General features: G+C 50.0%; 1 protein-coding gene across 1 annotated transcript; it reads right to left on the reverse strand.

Annotated features, from left to right (window-relative positions):
- Positions 1 to 22,029: 22,029 nt before the first annotated feature.
- LOC125545417 (amidophosphoribosyltransferase, chloroplastic-like) lies at positions 22,030 to 24,055 on the reverse strand. Its single transcript, XM_048709343.1, has one exon. The coding sequence runs from the start codon at positions 23,939 to 23,941 to the stop codon at positions 22,292 to 22,294; it is 1,650 nt and encodes a 549-aa protein (XP_048565300.1). The 5' UTR covers positions 23,942 to 24,055; the 3' UTR covers positions 22,030 to 22,291.
- Positions 24,056 to 25,537: the final 1,482 nt, after the last annotated feature.

Raw genomic sequence — 25,537 nt, forward strand, 5'->3', positions numbered from 1 at the left:
GGTCCTCGTTGTGCGCCCCACGCTGCAGAAAAGAAGCAGTGATGACTCCCAGGCTTTCAGTTGTTGCGTGCCCAAGAAATTCTCTAGGTCAAAAAGACACAAAATGCCGCTGGCCATCATCAGTGAGAAAAAGCCAGAGTAAGACCAGAAAGAAGGCTGAGACGAACGCAACGCGACACGCTACTTCTATGATGGCTGCCCTACTATTTCTGGCGCTGAAAGTAACACAAGAGAGTGCACCCATCCAAGGCGTGTTTGGAACATGAACTCTGAAAACAACTTTATTTTTTGCTTCACTTCTTTTTCGATACAACCCCTAGACACATCAACGATTCAGATCGTCTTATACCCCTTCATGTAAAAACTTAAAAAAGAGTAGGATGGTCATTCCCCATCACCCTCCCCCCAGCCCCGCTCCCGCGACGTACCCGCGCGCGAGGCGACGGCTTTTTTTTACACTCGCGCAAAGACGGTGTATTTTTATACAGTGGGGCGACGGCCTTTTTTTTACACTCGCGCAAGGACGGCGTATTTTTGTACAGTAGGGCGACGTACGTACGCTCCCGTCGGTGGTCAATCCGCGACGCGTCGCCCGCGGAAAACGCGTCGTGGCGCGTGGATAGCGGCCCCGACGTCCCGTCCCGTCCGTCCCCTCGACTGCCGCAACGCCGCCCTCGACTGCCGTCCCGCCGCCTGCCGCCCCGTCGTATCCCGTGCACATCAATGCCGTCGACCCACCCGCCTGTCGCCATTACTGCCCGTCCGCCCGCCGCCCCCGCCGTCTGCCCTATAAAAACCACCCCCGTCCGCCCGTCGCCGCGCACACCATTCCTTCCCCCGACCCGTCGTCACATCCACCTCTGAAAAGCTCGCCGGCGAGATGTCGTTCCACCGCGGCAGCAGCTCCGGCACCGGCGGCGGCGACAGACCGAGCGCATGGCCGTCGAGCCTGAGCACGCCGGAGACAGAGGAGCTGTACCGGTTTGGGCTCCTCGTGCCGCCGGGTTGCCGTCTGCCGCACGACTGGAAGCTCGGCAAGGACGGCTACCCGAGGCGCGGGCCCGGCGCCACCGCAGAGGAGAAGCGGACCGGCGGCCGCAACAACATCGCCGGCCGTCACGCGTTCTGGGACGGCAAAGACTACGCCGCCGTCATTCGCGCGTGCCGGCTTGCGGAGTCCGGCGGCACGGCAGACCTCGTCCCGCGCCCCCGTCCAGAAGCACGCGGCCGTCGGGCCCCTCCACCACCTGCGCCGGCGACCGCCGATCCCCCCGCCCCGCCGGAGGTGGAACTGCCGCCGGAGCAGTTGGTTCTTTGGGAGGACGGCGATCCCGACGATACGCGGGTTACCTCGTCGCCCTGCGGGCGTCGGTGGCTGCAGCGGCGGCTGCAGAGGCGGCGGCGGCTGCGAGGGAGGCCGCCGAGCAGGCGGCAGCGATCTAGGTGACGGCGGCGATTCCGCCGGTGGTCCCGTAGGCGGAGGCGGAGGCGGCAGAGTCGTCGGACGAAGACGACATCGACTGGGAGCGGCTAGCCCAGGTCAGCGACGACAACGATGGCGGCGGTGACGGCGGTGACGGTGCGGTCATCGATCTGCTGGGTAGCGACGACGAGGAGGAGTAGTTGTTTTTTTTCAATGTTCTAAGTATGAACTATGAATCGTTTATGTTCGGATGAACTCGTTTCGTTTTCGTCGTGTTTAATGGACTATGTAAAATATATTTATATTCAATCAAGTTTATTCGAATGTTGTTTTAATTTGTCTTCAAAGTTTGTTCAAAAAATTAGCATTGAACGCTTATTTTGACAAAAATTTGAAAATTTTCCGACCCATGCATAAAAATGTTCACAATATATTTAAAAAATTTCCATCAAATATACATAGCACAAAATAAGGTATGCAATTATCTAAAAATTGTAGCAAAAAAATCGTGAAAACACATAAAATATAAAAGAAAACTGAATAAAAAGTCAAAAGTGTTTCTAAATGTTTATAAAGTGTTTTAGAAATGTTCAGATGTTGTTAAAATATGTGCATATAGTAAAGCCCGGTGGATGAAAAAATGAAAATTAAGAAATAAAAAATTTAACAAATTAAAAATAATCAAAAAGGTGAAATATTTTAATTCATTAATTAACATTTTCTGAAATATTTTTAAATTCATTAACATTTATGAATCCGAGAATTTTTAAATTCATTAACATTATCTGAAATAGTTTTAAATTCATTAACATTTATGAATTTTCTGGAAACGCGAGACGTGACAAAATTTTAGGGGTTTTCAGCCCGGAAAATCGTAGAAAATCCATACGGACTCGAAACGCGACAAATTTTTGCGTGCGTGCCCTGCATGGTCACTGTGGCCCGTGAAAAAAAATTGGGCACGTTTGGCGGATGCAAAGCGGAGACGTGCGACCGAGGGTCCCCTCCGGCCATACCGCAACAACCCCCTTCCACAGCAAGTACCTGAGCGGTTTCACGGAATGCACCCAAATTTTGGCAGCGCGTGTGGGGCCCCACCCGGACACACCACGGCCAAAATGAACGAAATCCGACAACGAACGCAAGTTGCATCACGTCCGGGAAGTATTTTAGGGGTTTTCGGCCCGGAAAATCGTAGAAAATCCATACGGACTCGAAACGCGACAATTTTTTGCGTGCGTGCCCTGCATGGTCACCGTGGCCCGTGAAAAAAAATTGGGCACGTTTGGCGGATGCGAAGCGGAGACGTGCGACCGAGGGTCCCCTCCGGCCATACCGCAACCACCCCCTTCCACAGCAAGTACCTGAGCGGTTTCACGGAATGCACCCAACTTTTGGCAGCGCGTGTAGGGCCCCACCCGGGCACCCTACGGCCAAAATGAACGAAATCCGACAACGAACGCAAGTTGCGTCACGTCCGGGCAGAATTTTAGGGGTTTTCGGCCCGGAAAATCATAGAAAATCCATACGGACTCGAAACGCGGCAAATTTTTGCGTGCGTGCCCTGCATGGTCAATGTGGCCCGTGAAAAAAATTGGGCACGTTTGGCGGATGCGAAGCGGAGACGTGCGACCGAGGGTCCCCTCCGGCCATACCGAAACCACCCCCTTCCACAGCAAGTACCTGAGTGGTTTCACGGAATGCACCCAACTTTTGGCAGCGCGTGTGGGGCCCCACCCGGGCACCCCACGGCCAAAATGAACGAAATCCGACAACGAACGCAAGTTGCGTCACGTCCGGGCAGTATTTTAGGGGTTTTCGGCCCGAAAAATCATAGAAAATCCATACGGACTCGAAACGCGGCAAATTTTTGCGTGCGTGCCCTGCATGGTCGTTGTGGCTCATGAAAAAAAATTGGGCACGTTTAGCGGATGCAAAGCGGAGACGTGCGACCGAGGGTCCCCTCCGGCCATACCGCAACCACCCCCTTCCACAGCAAGTACCTGAGCGGTTTCACGGAATGCACCCAACTTTTAGCAGCGCGTGTGGGGCCCCACCCGGGCACCCCACGGCCAAAATGAACGAAATCCGACAATGAACGCAAGTTGCGTCACGTCCGGGCAGTATTTTAGGGGTTTTCGGCCCGGAAAATCGTAGAAAATCCATACGGACTCGAAACGCGGCAAATTTTTGCGTGCGTGCCCTGCATGGTCACTGTGGCCCGTGAAAAAAAATTGGGCACGTTTGGCGGATGCGAAGCGGAGACGTGCGACCGAGGGTCCCCTCCGGCCATACCGCAACCACCCCCTTCCACAGCAAGTACGTGAGCGGTTTCACGAAATGCACCCAACTTTTGGCAGCGCGTGTGGGGCCCCACCCGGGCACCCCACGGCCAAAATGAACGAAATCCGACAATGAACGCAAGTTGCGTCACGTCCGGGCAGTATTTTTGGGGTTTTCGGCCCGGAAAATCGTAGAAAATCCATACGGACTCGAAACGCGGCAAATTTTTGCGTGCGTGCCCTGCATGGTCACTGTGGCCCGTGAAAAAAAATGGGGCACGTTTGGCGGATGCGAAGCGGAGACGTGCGACCGAGGGTCCCCTCCGGCCATACCGCAACCACCCCCTTCCACAGCAAGTACCTGAGCGGTTTCACGGAATGCACCCAACTTTTGGCAGCGCGTGTGGGGCCCCACCCGGGCACCCCACGGCCAAAATGAACGAAATCCGACAATGAACGCAAGTTGCGTCACGTCCGGGCAGTATTTTAGGGGTTTTCGGCCCGGAAAATCGTAGAAAATCCATACGGACTCGAAACGCGGCAAATTTTTGCGTGCGTGCCCTGCATGGTCACTGTGGCCCGTGAAAAAAAATTGGGCACGTTTGGCGGATGCGAAGCGGAGACGTGCGACCGAGGGTCCCCTCCGGCCATACCGCAACCACCCCCTTCCACAGCAAGTACGTGAGCGGTTTCACGGAATGCACCCAACTTTTGGCAGCGCGTGTGGGGCCCCACCCGGGCACCCCACGGCCAAAATGAACGAAATCCGACAACGAACGCAAGTTGCGTCACGTCCGGGCAGTATTTTAGGGGTTTTCGGCCCGGAAAATCGTAGAAAATGCATACGGACTCGAAACACGGACAAATTTTTGCGTGCGTGCCCTGCATGGTCACTGTGGCCCATGAAAAAAATTGGGCACGTTTGGCGGATGCGAAGCGGAGACGTGCGATTGAGGGTCCCCTCCGGCCATACCGCAACCACCCCCTTCCACAGCAAGTACCTGATCGGTTTCACGGAATGCACCCAACTTTTGGCAGCGCGTGTGGGGCCCCACCCGGGCACCCCACGGCCAAAATGAACGAAATCCGACAACGAACGCAAGTTGCGTCACGTCCGGGCAGAATTTTAGGGGTTTTCGGCCCGGAAAATCGTAGAAAATCCATACGGACTCGAAACGCGGCAAATTTTTGCGTGCGTGCCCTGCATGGTCACTGTGGCCCGTGAAAAACAATTGGGCACGTTTGGCGGATGCGAAGCGGAGACGTGCGACAGAGGGTCCCCTCCGGCCATACCGCAACCACCTCCTTCCAGAGCAAGTACCTGAGCGGTTTCACGGAATGCACCCAACTTTTGGCAGCGCGTGTGGGGCCCCACCCGGGCACCCCACGACCAAAATGAACGAAATCCGACAACGAACGCAAGTTGCGTCACGTCCGGGCAGTATTTTAGGGATTTTCGGCCCGGAAAATCGTAGAAAATGCATACGGACTCGAAACGCGACAATTTTTTGCGTGCATGCCCTGCATGGTCACTGTGGCCCGTGAAAAAAAATTGGGCACGTTTGCTGGATGCGAAGCGGAGACGTGCGATTGAGGGTCCCCTCCGGCCATACCACAACCACCCCCTTCCACAGCAAGTACCCGAGCGGTTTCACGGAATGCACCCAACTTTTGTCAGCGCGTGTGGGGCCCCACTCGGGCAACCCACGGCCAAAATGAACGAAATCCGACAACGAACGCAAGTTGCGTCATGTCCGGGTAGTATTTTAGGGGTTTTCGGCCCGGAAAATCGTAGAAAATCCATACGGACTCGAAACGCGGCAAATTTTTGCATGCGTGCCCTGCATGGTCACTGTGGCCCGTGAAAAAAAATTGGGCACGTTTGGCGGATGCGAAGCGGAGACGTGCGACCGAGGGTCCCCTCCAGCCATACCGCAACCACCCCCTTCCACAGCAAGTACGTGAGCGGTTTCACGAAATGCACCCAACTTTTGGCAGCGCGTGTGGGGCCCCACCCGGGCACCCCACGGCCAAAATGAACGAAATCCGACAACGAACGCAAGTTGCGTCACGTCCGGCAGTATTTTAGGGGTTTTCGGCCCGTAAAATCGTAGAAAATCCATACGGACTCGAAACGCGGCAAATTTTTGCGCGCGTGCCCTGCATGGTCACTGTGACCCGTGAAAAAAAATTGGGCACGTTTGGCGGATGCGAAGCGGAGACGTGCGACCGAGGGTCCCCTCCGGCCATACCGCAACCACCCCCTTCCACAGCAAGTACCTGAGCGGTTTCACAGAATGCACCCAACTTTTGGCAGCGCGTGTGGGGCCCCACCCGGGCACCCCACGGCCAAAATGAATGAAATCCGACAACGAACGCAAGTTGCGTCACGTCCGAGCAGTATTTTAGGGATTTTCGGCCCGGAAAATCGTAGAAAATCCATACGGACTCGAAACGCGGCAAATTTTTGCGTGCGTGCCCTGCATGGCCACTGTGGCCCGTGAAAAAAAATTGGGCACGTTTGGCGGATGCGAAGCGGAGACGTGCGACCGAGGGTCCCCTACGGCCATACCGCAACCACCCCCTTCCACAGCAAGTACCTGAGCGGTTTCACGGAATGCACCCAACTTTTGGCAGCGCGTGTGGGGCCCCACCCGGGCACCCCACGGCCAAAATGAACGAAATCCGACAACGAACGCAAGTTGCGTCACGTCCGGGCAGTATTTTAGGGGTTTTCAGTCCGGAAAATCATAGAAAATCCATACGGACTCGAAACGCGGCAAATTTTTGCTTATGTGCCCTGCATGGTCACTATGGCCCGTGAAAAAAAATTGGGCACGTTTGGTGGATGCGAAGCGGAGACGTGCGACCGAGGGTCCCCTCCAGCCATACCGCAACCACCCCCTTCCACAACTAGTACCTGAGCGGTTTGATGGAATGCACCCAACTTTTGGCAGCGCGTGTGGGGCCCCACCCGAGCACCCCACGGCCAAAAATGAACGAAATCCAACAACGAACGCAAGTTGCGTCACGTCCGGGCAGTATTTTAGGGGTTTTCGGCCCGGAAAATCGTAGAAAATCCATACGGACTCGAAACGTGGCAAATTTTTGCGTGCGTGCCCCGCATGGTCACTGTGGCTCGTGAAAAAAAATTGGGCACGTTTGGCGGATGCGAAGCGGAGACGTGCGACCGAGGGTCCCCTCCGGCCATACCTCAACCACCCCCTTCCACAGCAAGTACCTGAGCGGTTTCACGGAATGCACCCAACTTTTGGCAGCGCGTGTGGGGCCCCACCCGGGCACCCCACGGCCAAAATGAATTAAATCAGACAATGAACGCAAGTTGCGTCACGTCCGGGCAGTATTTTAGGGTTTTCGACCCGGAAAATCGTAGAAAATCCATACGGACTCGAAACGTGGCAAATTTTTGCGTGCGTGCCCTGCATGGTCACTGTGGCCCGTGAAAAAAAATTGGGCACGTTTGGCGGATGCGAAGCGGAGACGTGCGACCGAGGGTCCCCTCCGGCCATACCGCAACCACCCCCTTCCACAGCAAGTACCTGAGCGGTTTCACGGAATGCACCCAACTTTTGGCAGCGCGTGTGGGGCCCCACCCGGACACGCCACGGCCAAAATGAACGAAATCCGACAACGAACGCAAGTTGCGTCACGTCCGGGCAGTATTTTTGGGGTTTTCGGCCCGGAAAATCGTAGAAAATCCATACGGACTCGAAACGCGGCAAATTTTTGCGTGCGTGCGCTGCATGGTCACTGTGGCCCGTGAAAAAAAATTGGGCACGTTTGGCGGATGCGAAGCGGAGACGTGCGACCGAGGGTCCCCTCCGGCCATACCGCAACCACCCCCTTCCACAGCAAGTACCTGAGCGGTTTCACGGAATGCACCCAACTTTTGGCAGCGCGTGTGGGGCCCCACCCGGGCACCCCACGGCCAAAATGAACGAAATCCGACAACGAACGCAAGTTGCGTCACGTCCGGGCAGTATTTTAGGGGTTTTCGGCCCGGAAAATCGTAGAAAATCCATACGGACTCGAAACGCGGCCAATTTTTGCGTGCGTGCCCTGCATGGTCACTGTGGCCCGTGAAAAAAAATTGGGCACGTTTGGCGGATGCGAAGCGGAGACGTGCGACCGAGGGTCCCCTCCGGCCATACCGCAACCACCCCCTTCCACAGCATGTACCTGAGCAGTTTCACGTCCGGGCAGTATTTTAGGGGTTTTTGGCCCGAAAAATCGTAGAAAATCCATACGGACTCGAAACGCGACAAATTTTGGCATGCGTGCCCTGCATGGTCACTGTGGCCTGTGAAAAAAAAATGGGCACGTTTGGCGGATGCGAAGCGGAGATGTGCGACCGAGGGTCCCCTCCGGCCATACCGCAACCACCCCCTTCCACAGCAAGTACCTGAGCGGTTTCACGGAATGCACCCAACTTTTGGCAGCGCGTGTGGGGCCCCATCCGGACACCCCACGGCCAAAATGAACGAAATCCGACAACGAATGGAAGTTGCGTCACGTCCGGGCAGTATTTTAGGGGTTTTCGGCCCGGAAAATCATAGAAAATCCATACGGACTCGAAACGCGGCAAATTTTTGTGTGCGTGCCCTGCATGGTCACTGTGGCCCGTGAAAAAAAATTGTGCACGTTTGGCGGATGCGAAGCGGAGACATGCGACCGAGGGTCCCCTCCGGCCATACCGCAACCACCCCCTTCCACAGCAAGTACCTGAGCGGTTTCACGGAATGCACCCAACTTTTGGCAGCGCGTGTGGGGCCCCACCCGGGCACCCCACGGCCAAAATGAATGAAATCCGACAACGAACGCAAGTTGCTCACGTCCGGGCAGTATTTTAGGGGTTTTCGGCCCGGAAAATCGTAGAAAATTCATACGGACTCGAAACGCGGCAAATTTTTGCGTGCGTGTCCTGCATGGTCACTATGGCCCGTGAAAAAAAATTGGGCACAAAACATGTTTGTTTTTCATGCAAAGTTTATAAAAAATACACTAAATGACAAAATTACACAAATAAATAAATAAATACATATTCAATATTGTAGACTGGCCGTCGCCCACTTAATAATCGCCGCGGGCCCGATGCAGCAAAATATCTATCCAATATCTGCACGAGCCGTCGCTATCCGAGGGAATATTCCCGACAAACGCGCACGTCGCCCAATCACGTTGTCCAATCACGTCGCGCATGCCCTTTTTGCATCGTACGTGCCGACGACGCGTCCGATCTGATCCCCGTCACCTGCCGCCCACACTGTCGTTCCCCGCCCGACAGCGTCGCGCCGCCGTCAGCCCGCACTAGTCGACGTCAGCACCCGCTGTCAGTGCCGGTCGTCAACGCCGGTCGTCAACGCCCGTCGTCACCCAGCAATAGTCGACGTCATCACCCTCCGTCAGCGCCGGTCGTCAGCGGCCGACGTCACCACTCGCCGTCAGCGCCGGTTGTGAAGACGTCGCCAGACGCCGCCATCAGCCGCTGTGATCGCCGTCGCCCGCTGTAGTCGCCGTCGGGCAGGTATATATTTTAAAATTTTCAACATTATATAACACATTAGCTGCGTGCAATGTCACATAGATATTTTTATATGCAGTATGGACATCGATGGTGTGATTGCATGTTCTGTAGAAAAATGGGTTACTCTTGTTAATAAATTAACATCAAGTCAGCGATTTATGTTTTACGAAACGGAGATGGAGGGCATGTTACGAATACCTTCGGTCAAGATGCGTGATAATTTGCTTGCGCTTATGATTCAAGGTTACAATCCTAGTAGTAAAAAATTCATGGTGCAAGAGGCAGCCGGAAAAAAAGGGTTGATTTCATTGAGGCCTGATGATGTGTTTGCTATATTTGGTTTGAAGAATGAAGGAGTTGATGTTTCTAGTTTTTTTAGTATGGACCAAGGCAAAGCAATAAAAAAATTCCAGCTAGTTTTGTTAACAAGAAGAATGGTAAAATATTGATTGATGATCTTATTGAGAAGATTGTCAGAAATAAAAACGCGGACGATGAATTTGTTCGGATGGCGTTTCTCGTCCTGTAAGGGACTATAATTGCACCAGTGTCTGATGAGTACATTCCGAAGAATTATTATGCACTAGTGCAAGATGTCAGGCAGATAAAAAAGTTCAACTGGAACGCATTCACTTTGCGGTTTTGTTTGTCGGAGATTGGTACGGTCTTGAAGCCCGGTCGTGTTAGGGAATAGCCACGTGGCAACCTAGCACTTCTGCAGGTATGTTTTATTTTTTAAATTGAATAGTTGTATTATGTAATAATAGTGTAACACATGCTAAATGGTTGTGTGTTTGTTTTGCAGTATCTATATTGGGAGAAGGTGCAGCCAAGCACCGGTCCAAAGTATGATCTTTTAGCGTTGTTGAGCCCCTTGATGAGGAATTGGACAAAAGCGGCAGCGGAGAAAAGAGTCAAGTACGACTTTCAAAATGGTCGTGGTGTTGGAATGGTAATACGTTAAATATTTATTTTTCCATTTAAAGTCTGCAATTAATTATTAATTAAATATGATTGTATGATTCTTTATGTTGTAGATCGATGACACCATTACTGAAGAGTACCGCTTAAACAAAATAAGAATGGAACAGGCTGAAAAGAACAAGAAATCTAGTACAAGAAAGTCTAACATTACTGGAAGGAGAACAGGCGTGAGTACATCTGAGGCTTCAGCTACCCAAACCCTATTATGGATTGGATTTTGACTGAGCTGAAGCACATTTGTAAGGATATGCTTCGTATGCCGGAGCTATGCGCACCGGTACAAGTTTTCTGATTTTGCCGTTCACAATGGTTTTCAATGTGTCACATAACTAATTACAACTAATTTTTAATCACAGAGGGTCATAGATAAATTGAACAAAAGCGCTGTATTTTACAAAGCCGGTGATAGTGAAAAAGAAGAAGAGAATGAGTATGGTGAAAATAGTGAAAGTAGAAACTATGGTGGAAAACCTCGTAAGGAATTTGTATATAATCCTGACGTGGACAATTTCAAAACACCAGGAAAAAAGAATGTGCAAGAGGATGATGAAGATGATATTAATGATTCTGAAGAGAAGACACCTTATTATTGCACACCTGAATATTTCGATAGTTTCAAGGGTGATGAAGAAGATCCTATCGAAGTTCCTGAGGTATCTGATGAGAAATCCATTACATCTTTAGGAACAGATGAAATCGCATCACGTGGATCGGTAGATTGTATTGGAGAAGATGAGGTAGAGGAGAAGGGTGTAGGGAAACGGAAGCGGAGACGATCAAACCTTATAAAGTCTCCTTATATTCCCGTTATACCTACAAAGCGTGCAAAGCGTTCAGCAAAAGCAAGTGAGTTTTATCATATTATTTTCGAGCTGAAATTACTACTTATCATTGAATTATTAACATATTACCGTCATGTATTGCAGAACTATTCGAGAAAGAAGTCTTTGAAGAAGAATACGATGTGATTAAAGCTAGTGTTAAGTTTGTTCGTGCTTATCAGCGATCAGCAAAACATAGAAAGAAGGAAATATTCAATGATGGCATGCGCGAAGGTCTGAGTGCAGAGAGGGCTTGTAAGATTCTTGACCATCAATGGCTAACCGGTGATGTAAGTTATTGTTCTGTTTTCTATTAGCATTCAATGCAAATTGGAATTGTTATACATCATTTAAATTATTTTCAAGCTATCAATGCTTATTCGTCGTATCTGTTGGGAGTTGTTGGTGAAGATCGTCATATAATGCCGACCTGGCTGGTCAATTGGTTACTTGAATTTAGACCGGACACCCAGGGAGGAAAAAATGACAACGAAGTTGTAGCGAAGAAGAATGGACCCTTAAATAGATGCACCGATGAGTACTTTAAAAAAGATAAGGTAAGTTCAACTGCCTTAAAGTATGCATATATGGGATATAAATAATAAGATAGTATATGTTGATTGCATCATATTTTCGTTGTGATGCAACTTTATATTCCTCTTAATAAGGGAAATACCCACTGGGTTTCGGTTGTCATGCATCGCCCGAAGGAAGAGTTCCAGGTTCTTGATTCTTTGATGGGACCCGAACTTGATAGTGAAATTACAAAAAAAGTTGAGGAGCTGGTACGGCATAAATTTACATGAGCATATTGAAATTATCATTTAGTAACTGAACTATGTTAGATTCTTTTCGTGCTATCATGTATATGAACAGAAAAATCAATTTGGATATGACATACGTGATGCGAATGCGAGCGGTGCTGTGAATTTTCCGGATGTGTCTACCTGGCCTATCAAAACGTATAACATCCCACAACAAGAAGACGGGTGAGTAAATACTTTCATATTGTTTTAATATCTTACCTCAAATGCGAACTTATGAACTGTTGTTTGTATGGACCAGCAATTCATGTGGAATATTTGTTCTTCGATGCTTTCAATATTGGAACGGTGAAAAATGGACAAGCCATTTTTCTCAGGTTTTTTTTTTCAAATGCTTATATTCAATTAAATTCATTATGTAATACTATTTGAATTGTACTAATATGAAGTTCTAACAGGGGTCAATTGATAAATCGAGGGACTTAATGATTGTGCAACTTATTTTTTCGGAGAGAAATACGCTCAACGATGTGAAGGACAAAGTTACCCGGCTTGCAAAGAAGAAATAAATGTGCCAAAATTTTTGTAAAAGAAAATTTTGTAGGCTCAAATAATGTTTACATTTATTTCGACTATCATGTCTTGTGATGAAGAAGACACTACTATTTTGAATATTTAAGTCGACAATGACATTTGGATTATTATGTTGTCTTCATGCCGTTGTCTTTACATTTGAAATCTTCATATTTATAGTTGTGCAGTCGTCAAGTTGTTTTCCTGTACTGCTGAATGTTAAAAAAAATGTACATGTATTTATTATGCACTTTAAAGCACTGTCGCCGTCGCTTATTATAACACCGACGTTCTTAATTTCCTTTTCTACAAAAAAAAATTGCCGACAAGTGCGCCGGCCAGTCTAACGTCAGACAGGACCGACGGCACTGTCCAACAGGGCAGCGTCGAACGACGGGTAGCATAACTAATCAAAGACGCTCGACTGCAAGTGCGCCGCCGGGTATATAAACTGGTCGTCGCGTGCTCCGTCGGGCGAGGTGGGACTAAAACTTAGCTATCGCAGCCGTCGTGCCTGCAGCGACGCGCGTGACCGCGTGGGCCGGCCCAATATCATTGTTTCCGCCCACGGCGCGACGACGGCCCAAGTAGCACGCGGCGCGACGACGGCCCAAGTTCCACGCGGGGCGACTTGGGATGTTTAGTCCCACCTCGGCCGACGGAGCGCGCGGCGACCGGCTTATATACCCGGCGGCACATAGGCTATCGAACTCCTTTCGTTGCCTTGTACTGTTGCCGCCGTCCGACTCTGCCCTGTGGGACAGTGCCGCCGGCCGACACTGCCACTGTGGGACAGTGCCGCCGGCGCACTTGTCGGGTGTTTTTTTTTAAATGACGGCGTTCTAAGCGATGACGACCGTGCAATGCAGAAAATATACAGTAAACAGCGACGGCAGTACTATGCAAAAATGAGCACGTCAAAATAAACAACAGCAACTTGCACAAAATTAACAGTAAAAATTAACACATCAAAATAAACAAAGTAAAACTCCTTCTTGCATTACATAGTCTGTCATCAAAACAAAATAGTCTGACATCAACGAAGTAAAATAAGTTCATATAATATATTATAGCAATTATTAAAGATCAAATGTATAGAACATTAAAAAACTGTCTTCAATGAAAGGGTGGAACGATCTTCCATAGCCATCCATAATAAAACTGTCTTCAATCAAAGGGTGAACCAATCTTCCATACTCCACAAGTTAAGCAAAGTTCCAGATAACAATAAGATATGTGTTAATTCACAATGAACAAATAAATTTGGTTTGAACAATAACATATACAATAGCATAAGAAAATCATACTTAGGATTTTGAGGGCACGTGGACTTATAATGACCCGTAACACCGCACAGTCCACATTGACGTTTGCTTTTCTCATCAAAATCTTTTGGTCGCCCATTTTTAGTGACATCAGGACCATCCTTACAGCGGCCTTTAACATTCTGTTTTGGTGCGCCTTTGGTGTTAACTTTTGCAGGATCACAAACAAGACCATGATCTTGATTAGGCTCGAATGCATCGTCGTTCACAAACTATACCTTCGCACCAGGCTCATCCTCCTCGGTGTAATTATTATCTATTATGTCCCTCAGAGCCGCCTTCAACTTGTCGAATAAAAATGGTTTATGGCATGCTTTATGAGTTGCTTCAGCAGATAAGATAGTCAACTCGCTGTACCTAGCTCTGTCCCCTGCACCTGCCCATCCCCATGCAAACAGATCGCTAGTGCGCTTCACGGGAAGTCCACCCCTTGCAACTTGGCTCAACCTCCGCAGTACTAAACACTTAGGTATCTCACGTAAGCGTAGCTGAATCAGAACGTGAAGAATATGTTTGCAAGGAAGTCCTTTGCTACATGCTTCTGCAACTGCACTTCACAGTTTCTTCTAAGTTACCTGGGGTGTAGTCCACAGTGAATCTGATATCTCTATTTTCCTTCCATGTCAGTATGAATCTGTGAGTGTCTGCTCCTCTCAGTCTCTCAAGGACCTCTAGCTCCCGTGCCTTCTTCATATCTTCCTGCAAGATATAAAAGTTTGCCGCAGTGAACTCACGGGCAGCTGATTTCTCAATATCTTTACACTCATCCAATACTGGTACTGGAACTGTCTGTGAGTTTGTGTAATCGTCATGCGCCTCATTCTCACGGAGACGAACTATGCAGTTCTCATAGTGCACAATCATATCAACAATAGTCATACCGGAGTCTAGATGCAAGTGAAGGCATGAATTCAGACTCTCACTTCGCTGGTTACTTCGCATACCTAAGAAAAACCCACCTGACAGATATGATGCAGCCCAAAGCCTTTTCTTCTTGTACATCCTACGTAACTATGTCTTTGTTTTCTCCGACTGCCATTTGGCGGTAAACGCTGCCCATCTCTCCTCAAATACCTTTTTTGAAGTGGCATAATAAAGTAGAGACCTGAACTCCTTTAGAGACTTATGATGAAGGTGTTTCTGCATGTTCTTCTCAATATGCCACGAGCAAAGACGATGCCAAACCTCCAAAAGTACCTTTCTTATGGCCTTAATCATAGCTGCATCTCCATCAGTAATTACTGACCTGGGCTTCTTCTGACAGTGAGCCCTCAAAAACGTCTGAAGCAGCCAGACATATGTATCTTCCGTCTCGTCAGACACAAGAGCACAACCGAATACCGTGGTGCAACGGTGGTTGTTCAGACCAACAAAAGGTATAAATGGCATGCCATACCTATTCATCCTGTATGTGCTGTCGAAGACTGTCACATCACCGTAGTCAACATAGTCTCGACGTGATTGAGAATCACACCAGAATATGTTTTTCAGCCTTCCTTCATCATCGACGGTGTGCTCAAAGAAGAAATCTGGATCTCTCTCTTTTCTGGTCATCATGATCCCAATGGCAGTGTCTGCATCACCTTGTGCAAGCAACTTCATTTTTTCTCTATAACACATGTTATAAAGCTTCTTCCTCCCAAAACTAGCCTTTGCATATGACCCGGAGCGCGCAACGAGTTGATCATAAATCATATGTTTCCTGATTCCAGCACCTGCCATGGTTAAGATCTCAACCTTCTGATATTCTTTTATCTGATTGTGAGACCGAAGAAACGTGACTTCATCCGGTCTAGCTAGAACGTGACTGTGATCATCATTGAAACTGCTGACATACCAAACGTCACGCTCTTTATCAAGTTTCAAAGTTATATGCGCATTGCAGAAGCAACGAGTCTCCCCTCTCAGCCTGCGGGTCCTGCCTTCCATTGTACAACGTTTTGCCTGTCGTTTCCCAGCTCTCGCACACACATACTTTCTCAAGCGCTTAGTTGCCTCAGGACCTTTCGAATATTTCAGTGAGTCCTTTCTTACGCTGAAACCACGCTCGTACGCATACTGATTATAGAAATTGTAAGCATCTCCTAGTGACTTGAACGTCTTCCTCATGACCTTCCAATGCATGTCCAATGATTCTTACTGATATTCATCAAATCCGATGTCAAAATTAAACAGATCATCACCAACATGCTCATCATTCCCGCTTGTACCATCTACATCTCCCTATAAATTAATGCATTAAACCATTTATGTCAGTCAGTTATAATTTTAAAATGTACTGTAGTGATGTAAGTTTCAAAACTTACTTTGCTAGAGCTGTCATCATGAGATGCATCAACGTGCGATTTGTCACTTTCATCGTCCACAATATTCCTCACAAAGTTCCCGTCCTCGTCCATCTGCGCGCATTGCAAAAAAAAACATGTAAGCGCTCATATGGTTATTATGTCATTTCTTCTCTGATTTTATTAATAACATACCCGGAGTGCACTTTCAGCAAATGAATCATCTATATCCATATCATCATCATCATCGCCATGTCGCTGCATCATGCAAAAAAATAGTAAATTTTCCATGCGGTCTATCATATTTACCCCCTCATATTTATTGTTTTATTAACATTGATCACACTTACATTGCCACTATAAGATTCATCCAAACTCATGTAGTTCTCCTCACGAGGTTCATCCATATTCCGTGACGAGGTTTCGTTGTACTCGCCGTAATCATCGCCATCATAATCTCCCTCCTCCTCTAACTATATATAGTTAAAAAAATTGTACGATGAATCAAACGCCGTGTAACATCATCCCTAAAACAACTTCTTATCAAGCACAACAATGTCTCAAACCAACCTCTTGCACGGCGGTGAGGATTTCAGCCGGTTTCCTCCGATGACGAACGTGATGACGGCGTGACATTGCTGGCCGGCGGAGGCAGGTGTCGACGGCGTGAGGACGATGGCTGGTCGTAGTAGGCGTAGTGCGCGGAGGGAGGCGGCGTCGTAGATCGCGGGTGGGCGGCCATCTGGGCGACGGGAATGGAATGCGGCGGCGGGCACGCGCGCCGGCAGCGGTAAAGGCGCCGGGGCACGCGCGGCGGCCTGTTTGGGCCGCGACTCGGGCGACGGCGACTTCGTGCAGATGGGGGCCAACGTGGAGACGGCGTGGATGCGTTAGGGTTCAGGGTTTTGACGGCGGGCGTCGGCGGCTACCGTGTCTTTTTTTCCTCCAACAACTGTCGACGCCAACGTCGAGACGTGAGGGCGTACGGCGACTGGTGCGGGTACGCGGGCGGGCGGGCGTACAGCAACGGGTGCGGCATAGGCGGGCGGGTGTACGACGTCGCGCGCGACGTACGGCGTCGGGTGGGTATTCCTATACCTAATGTGAAATTACCATACTACCCACTATACGTTTTAGGGGGTTGTACCGAAGCACTCCCCTTTTTGCTTACTCAAGAGTGAAGAGAACAACTTGTTTCTCCTCCACGTAAAAAAGAAGAAGAAAAAAAGAGCAGAGTATACAAGATTCTCCTGCTCTGCCAAGAAGTTGTACTGGCGTCCCACATGGACGTGACGATGAGACTTGGTGGTACCCCTTGTGGCCCGGTGATTTGCTTTTTCATCCTCTTTGACTAGTAGCCCTACACAGAGTTTGCACTTGGCCTGCATATACGACCTTTTTCTTTGAGAGAGCGTAGGCTTTATTGATTAATCAACAATATTACAAGAGTTTCTCGGATACAACCCAAAACACAATGGAAAAACACTAACACCAACCCAGTCGTTCTGCATCAAACATCTTTGCTGTATGTGTAGGAAATCACACCCAGAAAAGACAGAGCAGATGAGACATACGAATGTTAGGAGCATCTCTAGCCGATTCCTAATAATTTAGAGGAGTAAACCGCCAAGTGGCATGTAGGACACTCTATATTTGCCCCTCTAGAAAAGATGTGGTTCTTAACAAATCCCCTAAACTTAATTCACTGTTTTTTTGCTAAATATTCCTAGTTTTAATTTACATACTACATTTCAACTACATATTTGCGCACATATTAAATTCAAAATAATAATTAAGATTCACACAATTCATGAATATTATAAATTGAGAGTTTACAAAAAAAATCAAATCCAAACACACGAAAGGGTTCAAATGAAGTGAAGAGTATGATAAAAGCACAACTATGAAGTGTATAAAGTTGCCAATGATGCTCAACAAGATCATCTTGGAGCTGGGTATGAACTTCTCGGTTCTCGATGCTTCTATGCAGCGTGAGGAATCTTTGTATCATGTATGCTTCGTGCTTCGGCTCAACAGGATCCCCAATGAAGATGTACTAAAAGTTATCCGGCATGACTCATTCATCTTCAATGGTCATGTTACAGAAAATGATGCAACATCTCATTATTTGCCATAGGACCTTGGGGGTTTCAATGCTCAATAGAGCCACAAATGATGCCAAATCGCTTCTGAACCACACTGATAGCTCTTCAACATCCTTTCTTTTGGACTCTTGACACATTGCAAAGTGAAACCTCTTGTTACCTTTAGGATGCAGGGTTGTCTTCATAAATGTGGCTCCATCTGCAAGGTAGTAACCTATCATGTACTCACGACCATTGAGAACATAGTTGCAAGAAAGAGCATCTCCGAAAACAAGCCTAGCAAACTGTGGTGATCTGAATAGCCAAATCATGTCGTTAGAAGAGCCAGACAATCCAAAGAATGAAGGCCAAATACATAGATCCTCCGATACAAATGTCTCAAGAATGATTGTTGGATCTTTGAAGTGGTCTTTGTACTCATCTTTTCATCCCGTAGGATAATACTTCCATGTCCAGTGCATGCAATCAATTGATCCAAGCATCCCAAACCATCCTCGTTCCTTACTCAATCCTAACAGCCTCTCGGTTTCTTCATTGGTGGGTGCCCTCAGGTACTCCAACCCAAAGATCTCAATCACGTCTTTTGTGTATCTTCAAATGGCCTCCAAGATTGTATCTTCTCCAACGCGGACATAATTGTCAACGACATCGGCCAAACACCCATAGGCAAGCACTCGAACATCAGCGATACACTTCATCAAAGAGCTCACACTTATCTCTTCGGCTGCACTCCTCCCGAGTTTGAACCAATCATCGTGCTTCTCCCGCAGCTTTTCAATGGCGAGAAAAGACTTGTGTGCATCCGAAATCGCTGACATAAATACTTCTACAGATAGGTTGCACTGGGGTTGAAGTAACCTCTCATAATCTTGGCATGACCCTCCGCTCTATCTAGATTGGTGTGTATACGATCGAATTGTGATCCTCTTTTCGGCTGCCAAAAAAATTCATTAAAGAACATGCCAATGGCCATTTTCAAGTCGTCATCGTCTTCCTCCTCCTCTGACAATGAAGAGTCCTCGAAGATCATCTCCCTCAACCCCTTCATCTACACTAGAAATGACTTGGTTCAGTTCAATTGCCAAGACAAAAGACGAGATGAAATAGCACAAAAAAACTCACCTAGGTAGATCACCGAACACCGAAGGATGGCAGAGGTGTCACAGCTGGCCGGTGACGTTGAGCCGTTGCCAAGCTACTAGTGGTCGACAGGGCTTCGTGATGGCCGACAGTGGATGAAGAGGCTCGGAGGAAGATGATCTGGTGCGTGCTTCCGACGACGAGATCGATGCGGTGGTGTTGGCCATAGAACTCAACTCCGGTGACGACAGTGACCGGCGACTTTCTCAAAGTGGGGCAAGCGGGCGGCAAAGAGGGTGTCGACGGAGGCATTGGGTGGTCGTTGGAAGCTACGCCAACGATGATGCAGCACAGGGTGGGGAGGTCGCATGCGCATGAGAAGAGGCCAAGATTACTCCATAAATGGGCGACCGAGTATATTTGAGAGTCAGTGCGTCTTCGTGGTAAAAATTACCCTCTAACAATGATAGGGGTTCGGTTAGATGCGGTTTAAAGAAGAATCTCGAATTTATCATGCTCTAACATCTTTTAAGGAGTCGGTTAGACATGTTCTAAGCTAGGCAAGGAGCACACTGACACGGCCTCAAATATGCCACGAATGCGATGCGCTTTCATGTCCCTCGAGTTAGGAGTAATATACCGAAACATGCAGAGCGTACCTCAACACATGACCATGGTTTACAAATTGGGATAAATAGAGTGTCAAGTTTGGCCCAGACAGAGAGCAGACCAAGCCCTGCTTACCCATGGATCACACAGTCACACAGAACATACAAAACGGTTCAATTGCCGGCCTGTCATGTCTCCTCATGGTTGTTCCCGAATTTAGCCAACCACGCCATCTCAGTCCCCGAGCTATGTATGGAACTAGCTTGCATATCCTAACAGATGAAAACATGCCAGATGCACCTGAAAATAGTGGGGTTCAGCTGTCCATGGCCCTAAGAGCATCTACAATGGGGCACCTCAAACCTCTCTCAAACATCCGGACGGATGATTCGGTCAATGACGGCCAAAAAAAGGCGACCCAGACAGGCGCCTCAAACGCCTGGGCTGACCGTTACTCCTTATATCCAGCTCAAATTTGAGACATATATGGGGCGGCCCAGACGTGATCGGGTGCACCCGCCACGTCACACTGACGTTGGAGTCCCATAGAAAAACACCCGGAAACCCGACGGTCCGACGGCCGTCTCCTCCGACGGGGTGTAAACGCCGTGTGGCGCCGCCCTGGCTCGCCGCTTGAGAGCCGAAGTCCGGCTATTTAAGCCGGACGGTGTCCCCTAGCCCTAGCCGCATCTACTTTTTCTCTCTCTGTGCCGCCAGCCCGAGCTCATCCACCTTTCTACCTCTCCGCCTCACTCTTCCCTCGACGTCCGGCTCCGCCATGGCCCGACAGAAGAAGACCACTTAGGCTATGCTAACGTTGGAGTGCCGCCTCTAGATGCTAGAGGAGATCCGAGCGAGGCGCGACGCCCGCATAGCAGTCCTTCGGACTCGGAGGAGAAGGAGGGGAGGAAGAGGACGGGGAGCAGCAACCGGTTCCCATGGAGGTGTCGGATCCAGAGAAGGATGACACGGAGGAGCCGGCGCCGGCGCTTCACCATGGAGGACGCCATGCCGGAGTTCGCGGTCGTCCAAGCGACGGGGATGGCGAAGCAGCAGGCCATTCTAGAGTCAATCCAAGACGAGGCCTATGTCGAGGTCAACAGACAGTTCGTCCAGCAAAAACGGGTGGTGAGCGACACGCTATTCGCCGAACTGGACACGAAGGAGGCGGAGGCGACGCGGAGGAGCCGGAGTTGCCCGTATACCTGGAGCCCGACACGGAGATCGTGGACATCTCCAACGACGACAAGTAGTATAGTTGATCTACTTAGTAGGTTTTTTTTTTGCATGCTTTGTATGGTTTTAAGGATTGAACGATGAGATATCCAGATATAGAGAGAGAAATTTAAAAGCTGCCCGGTCACTATCCACAGACACGCCCAAGGTCAGATTTGCTGTTTGTAGATGCTTTAACAGGGTATAGCAGCAGCATCGGATCATGGGTTTCATCACTTACTCTCAGGCAGGGAAGCCATAATAACACTAAAAACATTCAGAGAAACAGAATGTCCCCGTGAAAAATCGGCGTGGCACATGTCGGAATCATCCGCAAGGAGTACCGAGATTTCAGAGACAACATTTGATTATGTCAAAGCTAACAACTGACAGCAACATGAGTTTCAAGTGCACATTCATGGCATAGTCGTTGTAGCCAAGATTACACTTGACTCATGATACATGTCATTGTCATGCTCACTTACTTGGTTCCAGATGCAAGTTAGTTTAAGAGGGTGTTTGGATACATTTTAGTCCCATGACTAAAAGTAGTGGGACTAAAACTTATTAGACTCACCCATGCTTGGATCCAAATACTAAAGAGACTAAAATAGTTATTGAGCATTTATTATCCTCCAAACCCTTCAATTCAGAACTCGCATGTGTTAAAGGAGAGGAATTAAATGAGGAGAGAGAAAACTAATACATATTTTAGTAGGTTTCCTATGACTAAAAATTTTTAGCTTCAAGACTAGTCCTAGCCTTTCTTTAGTCTGGGGTGCTTGAACTTTAGCCTCTAAAAGGGACTATTTTTAGTCAGACTAAAAATAGTCCCTTGGATCCAAACACTCTCTAAGTGTCCAAGCTAGGAATGTTGCGGGTTGACTTCTACTCACATGAGGTTCCATGCCGTCAGTACACAACTAATACTACTCCACATGAGGTTTTTTGCTTCGCTTTGCAGATGTAAGTAACTAATAGAAATGCTCCCGATTCAGCAGGAGCTTGAAAAATGCAATTCATCAGCAATTCACGCCGGCGACGAAGCAATATTAGATGCCTGACTTGTCAACCTTTCTTACAGTATATAAATTGACCCAAGAAAAAGGTTTCGAAACCTCAATTTTGAGAGGCCAAGAATGCTAGCCGCTCAGCGATACAAACTTAAGACCTGCAAAAATTCAGATGAAGAATGCAATTGCCACGACACAGTTCGCCACGCCGAAAATCCTATAGAAGCATGCGGAGTACAGAGCCACTTCCCTAGTCGCACATTCTGGTCAGTCTTCATCATCGGCGGATGCCATCGCCGGCACCTTCTCCGGCATAGGCACTGGGTAGTTCCGCGAGAAGCAGGCGTCGCAGAGCTCGTCCGCCTCGTCGCCGTAGATGCTGTGGAGCTTGTCCAGCGAAAGGAAGCCGAGCGAGTCGCAGCCGATCATCTCGCGCACGCCCTCGACGTCCAGCCGGTTGGATATCAGCTCCTTCTCGTCCGGCGTGTCGATGCCGTAGTGGCATCGGCCCACCACCGGCGGGCTGGAGATGCGCATGTGCACCTCGCGGGCCCCGGCGTCGCGGAGCAGGCGCACGATCTTGCTCGACGTGGTGCCGCGCACGATCGAGTCGTCGACCACGACCACGCTCTTGCCCGTGATGACGCCGCGCACGGGCGCGAGCTTGAGCTTCACGGCGAGGTCGCGGATCGCCTGCGTCGGCTGGATGAAGCTGCGGCCGGTGTAATGCGACCGGATGAGCCCCTGCTGGAACTCGAGCCCCGAGGCCTGCGCGAAGCCGAGCGCCGCGTAGAAGCCAGAGTCCGGCACGGGGATGACCACGTCGGCGGTCGGGGCGGGGGACTCCTCGGCCAGCGCGCGGCCGTAGGCGGTGCGCCGCTCGTGGACGGCGTGCCCGAACACGATGGAGTTGGGCAGCGCGAAGTAAATGTGCTCGAACACGCACGACTTGCGCGGGCGGTGCGGGACGAGGCAGGCCGAGGACACGGACATGTCCCGGCGGTCCACGACGATCACCTCACCGGGCTCCACCTCCCGCTCGTACACGGCGTCGATGAGGTCGAGCGCGCAGGTCTCCGACGCGAACACGACGGCGCCGTTGGGGCGGCGGCCCATGACCAGCGGGCGGAAGCCGAAGGGGTCGCGCACGGCGAAGAGCTTGTCGGCCGTGAGGAAGAGCAGCGAGTAGGCGCCCTGGAGGCGCTCGCAGGCGTCGCAGATGCGGGCAAGCAGCGGGCGCGAGAGCGACGTGGCGATGAGGTGGAGGATGACCTCCGTGTCCGACGAGTTGTTGAAGATGGAGCCCTGCGCCTCCAGCTTGTGGCGCAGCGGCAGGTAGTTCACCAGGTTGCCGTTGTGCGCCACGGCGAGCTGCCCGAACCGGTACCCGGCGAGGAACGGCTGCACGTTGCACAGCTGGGCCTGGCCGCCGGAGGTGGAGTAGCGGACGTGGCCGATGGCGGCCTGCCCGGGGAGGCTCCCGAGGTGCGCCGGGTCCCTGAACACGTCGCTGACGAGCCCCAGCCCCGTCACGGACTTGAGCTTGCCGTCGTCCCCGGCGGCGCAGATGCCGGCGCCCTCCTCCCCGCGATGCTGCAGCTTCTGCAGGCCGAGATAGCAGAGCGACGACGCCTCCGGGTCGCCCACGACGCCGAACACGCCGCACTCCTCGCGGGGGTGGTCGTCGCCGCCGTCGTCCTCCTCCTCGCCGAAGTTGAAGGGCGTGACCTTGTCGAGCAGGGCCCGGGCCGGCGGGGCGCGGGCGGCGCGGTGGCGCAGCGCGAGGAGCGAGGGGCTGGGGCCGGTGTGGCACCTGAGCTGTCGATGGACGGTGGACGGCGCGGGGGGCGCGCGGAGGGGACGGGAGGAGGGTGTGGCGGCGGTGGCGGTGGTGGCGGCGGCGGCGGCGGCGGCCATCCCTGGAGCGCGGCGGGATTGGGAGGGTGAGGGCTCTCGAGGATGCCCTCCCGAAGGAGCGTGAACGGACAGGATTTAAAGGGGTCGCCGCCAGGCGTGTGGAGGCCGTATGCCCTACGCACGAGTGATTCCACGATATTTGACTCCTATCGTCATTTTCTACTCTGGATTTTGGGTAAAATGAAAGGACAGAATCTCTGTCTGTTTGATTTGCTGTTTTCTTTCAGTTTTTTTTTCTCTCGATCCAATATTTGGTTTTTCTTCAAATTCACGAGTAGAGATATATGTGGTCACGCAAATTCTGTTTCTCTTTTAAATTCATGGTATGGCAACTATATATGCCTCCCTCCGAGATTCCAATTCCAATATGAACTACGTACGAAGCAAAAATATGTCTATATAGCAAACCAACATGTGGCTGGATGATTAGAGGGACTGTTATATCCCAGCCCATCAGGTTCAAGTCCCGGTGCTCGCATTTATTCCTGAATTTATTTCAGGATTTCCGGCGATGCGCATTTAGTAGGAGAAGACGTTCCCGTCGACGACGAGGTGCCTACAATGATTTCATAAATTTCAGGATGATATGCCGGCTCAGTCTTGCGAAGGTGCTCATAGAATGTGCGGGTATGCGTTCATAAGTATGAGTGTATGCGTTGTATATAAACGGTTACGTATGTACTGTGGTAAAAAAATGTCTATATGTATGCATATGTAGTTCATATTATAATATAGGAAAAAGACTTATATTCAGAAACCGAGAGACATAACATTTCTACGTTTTCTTTGGATGCAACTAGAAGCAAACTACGGAATAGAATCATTTGCTCCCAATTCTTGGCTGGATAAGCGCCTAATCTTGTGTCTTCTTTGGAGGGATATAAATTTTGTCTTAAGTGCTATTTGTGGGCAAGAATTAATACTATTCCAATTAATCTTCTGGATTCGAGGAGCGGTCCTGCGACCACTTATGACGGTTCATGAAAGCGCGGAATTTCCTTCCTAGTGCGCCATGCCTTTCGATCAGCCGCCAAGCTAGAAGATGAGGCTGAAGCCGTCTTTTGACTACGTTGACGCCTCTTTCATCAAGCAGATCTCGAACCGTCAATTCAATTCTTCCCTGGCTAGCTGCTTTGCGCGGGCTCGAGAAGGCAGGCCCACTGGGCGCTGACACTGGGGCCCACCCCTGAGCCGGCCAGACCGCTAGCCGGTTAAGTGGTGTGGGTCGTCATGTGGTCCAGCCCTTTCACGTTTACAGGCATGCGGCCCCACAGGTTTACAGGCAGCGGATATGTATGTCAAACGGGATGCGGGCCACACGGCCCACGTAGACGTCGATCTTCCTCCTCCCTTTTGGAACGTTGGTGTTTGTAGGATAGAGTCGCCACGGGATGGCTTTCGTCGTGGAGCAGGTGAGCCCCTCCGTCCAAGTTTATCCTTGCCTTCAGAACTCGGGCCTCCTTCTCGATTGGCCGGGAAAAACTCGCGGCGCATATCGAACACGAGTCGCCGTCGAATCTGAAGGTTCGCCTGATCGCCTCATCCGGATAGAGAGCTCCACGCCGTACGAAACCGGCGCTAGAACGGACGACGGTC

Source organism: Triticum urartu, chromosome 3 (genome assembly GCF_003073215.2).
Source record: "Triticum urartu cultivar G1812 chromosome 3, Tu2.1, whole genome shotgun sequence".
NCBI classification, from domain to species: domain Eukaryota; kingdom Viridiplantae; phylum Streptophyta; class Magnoliopsida; order Poales; family Poaceae; genus Triticum; species Triticum urartu.

What these genes read in the sequence shown, in the direction of transcription:
- LOC125545417 (XM_048709343.1), bottom strand. Translation starts at nt 23,941, where the DNA reads ATGGCCGCCGCCGCCGCCGCCGCCACCACCGCCACCGCCGCCACACCC.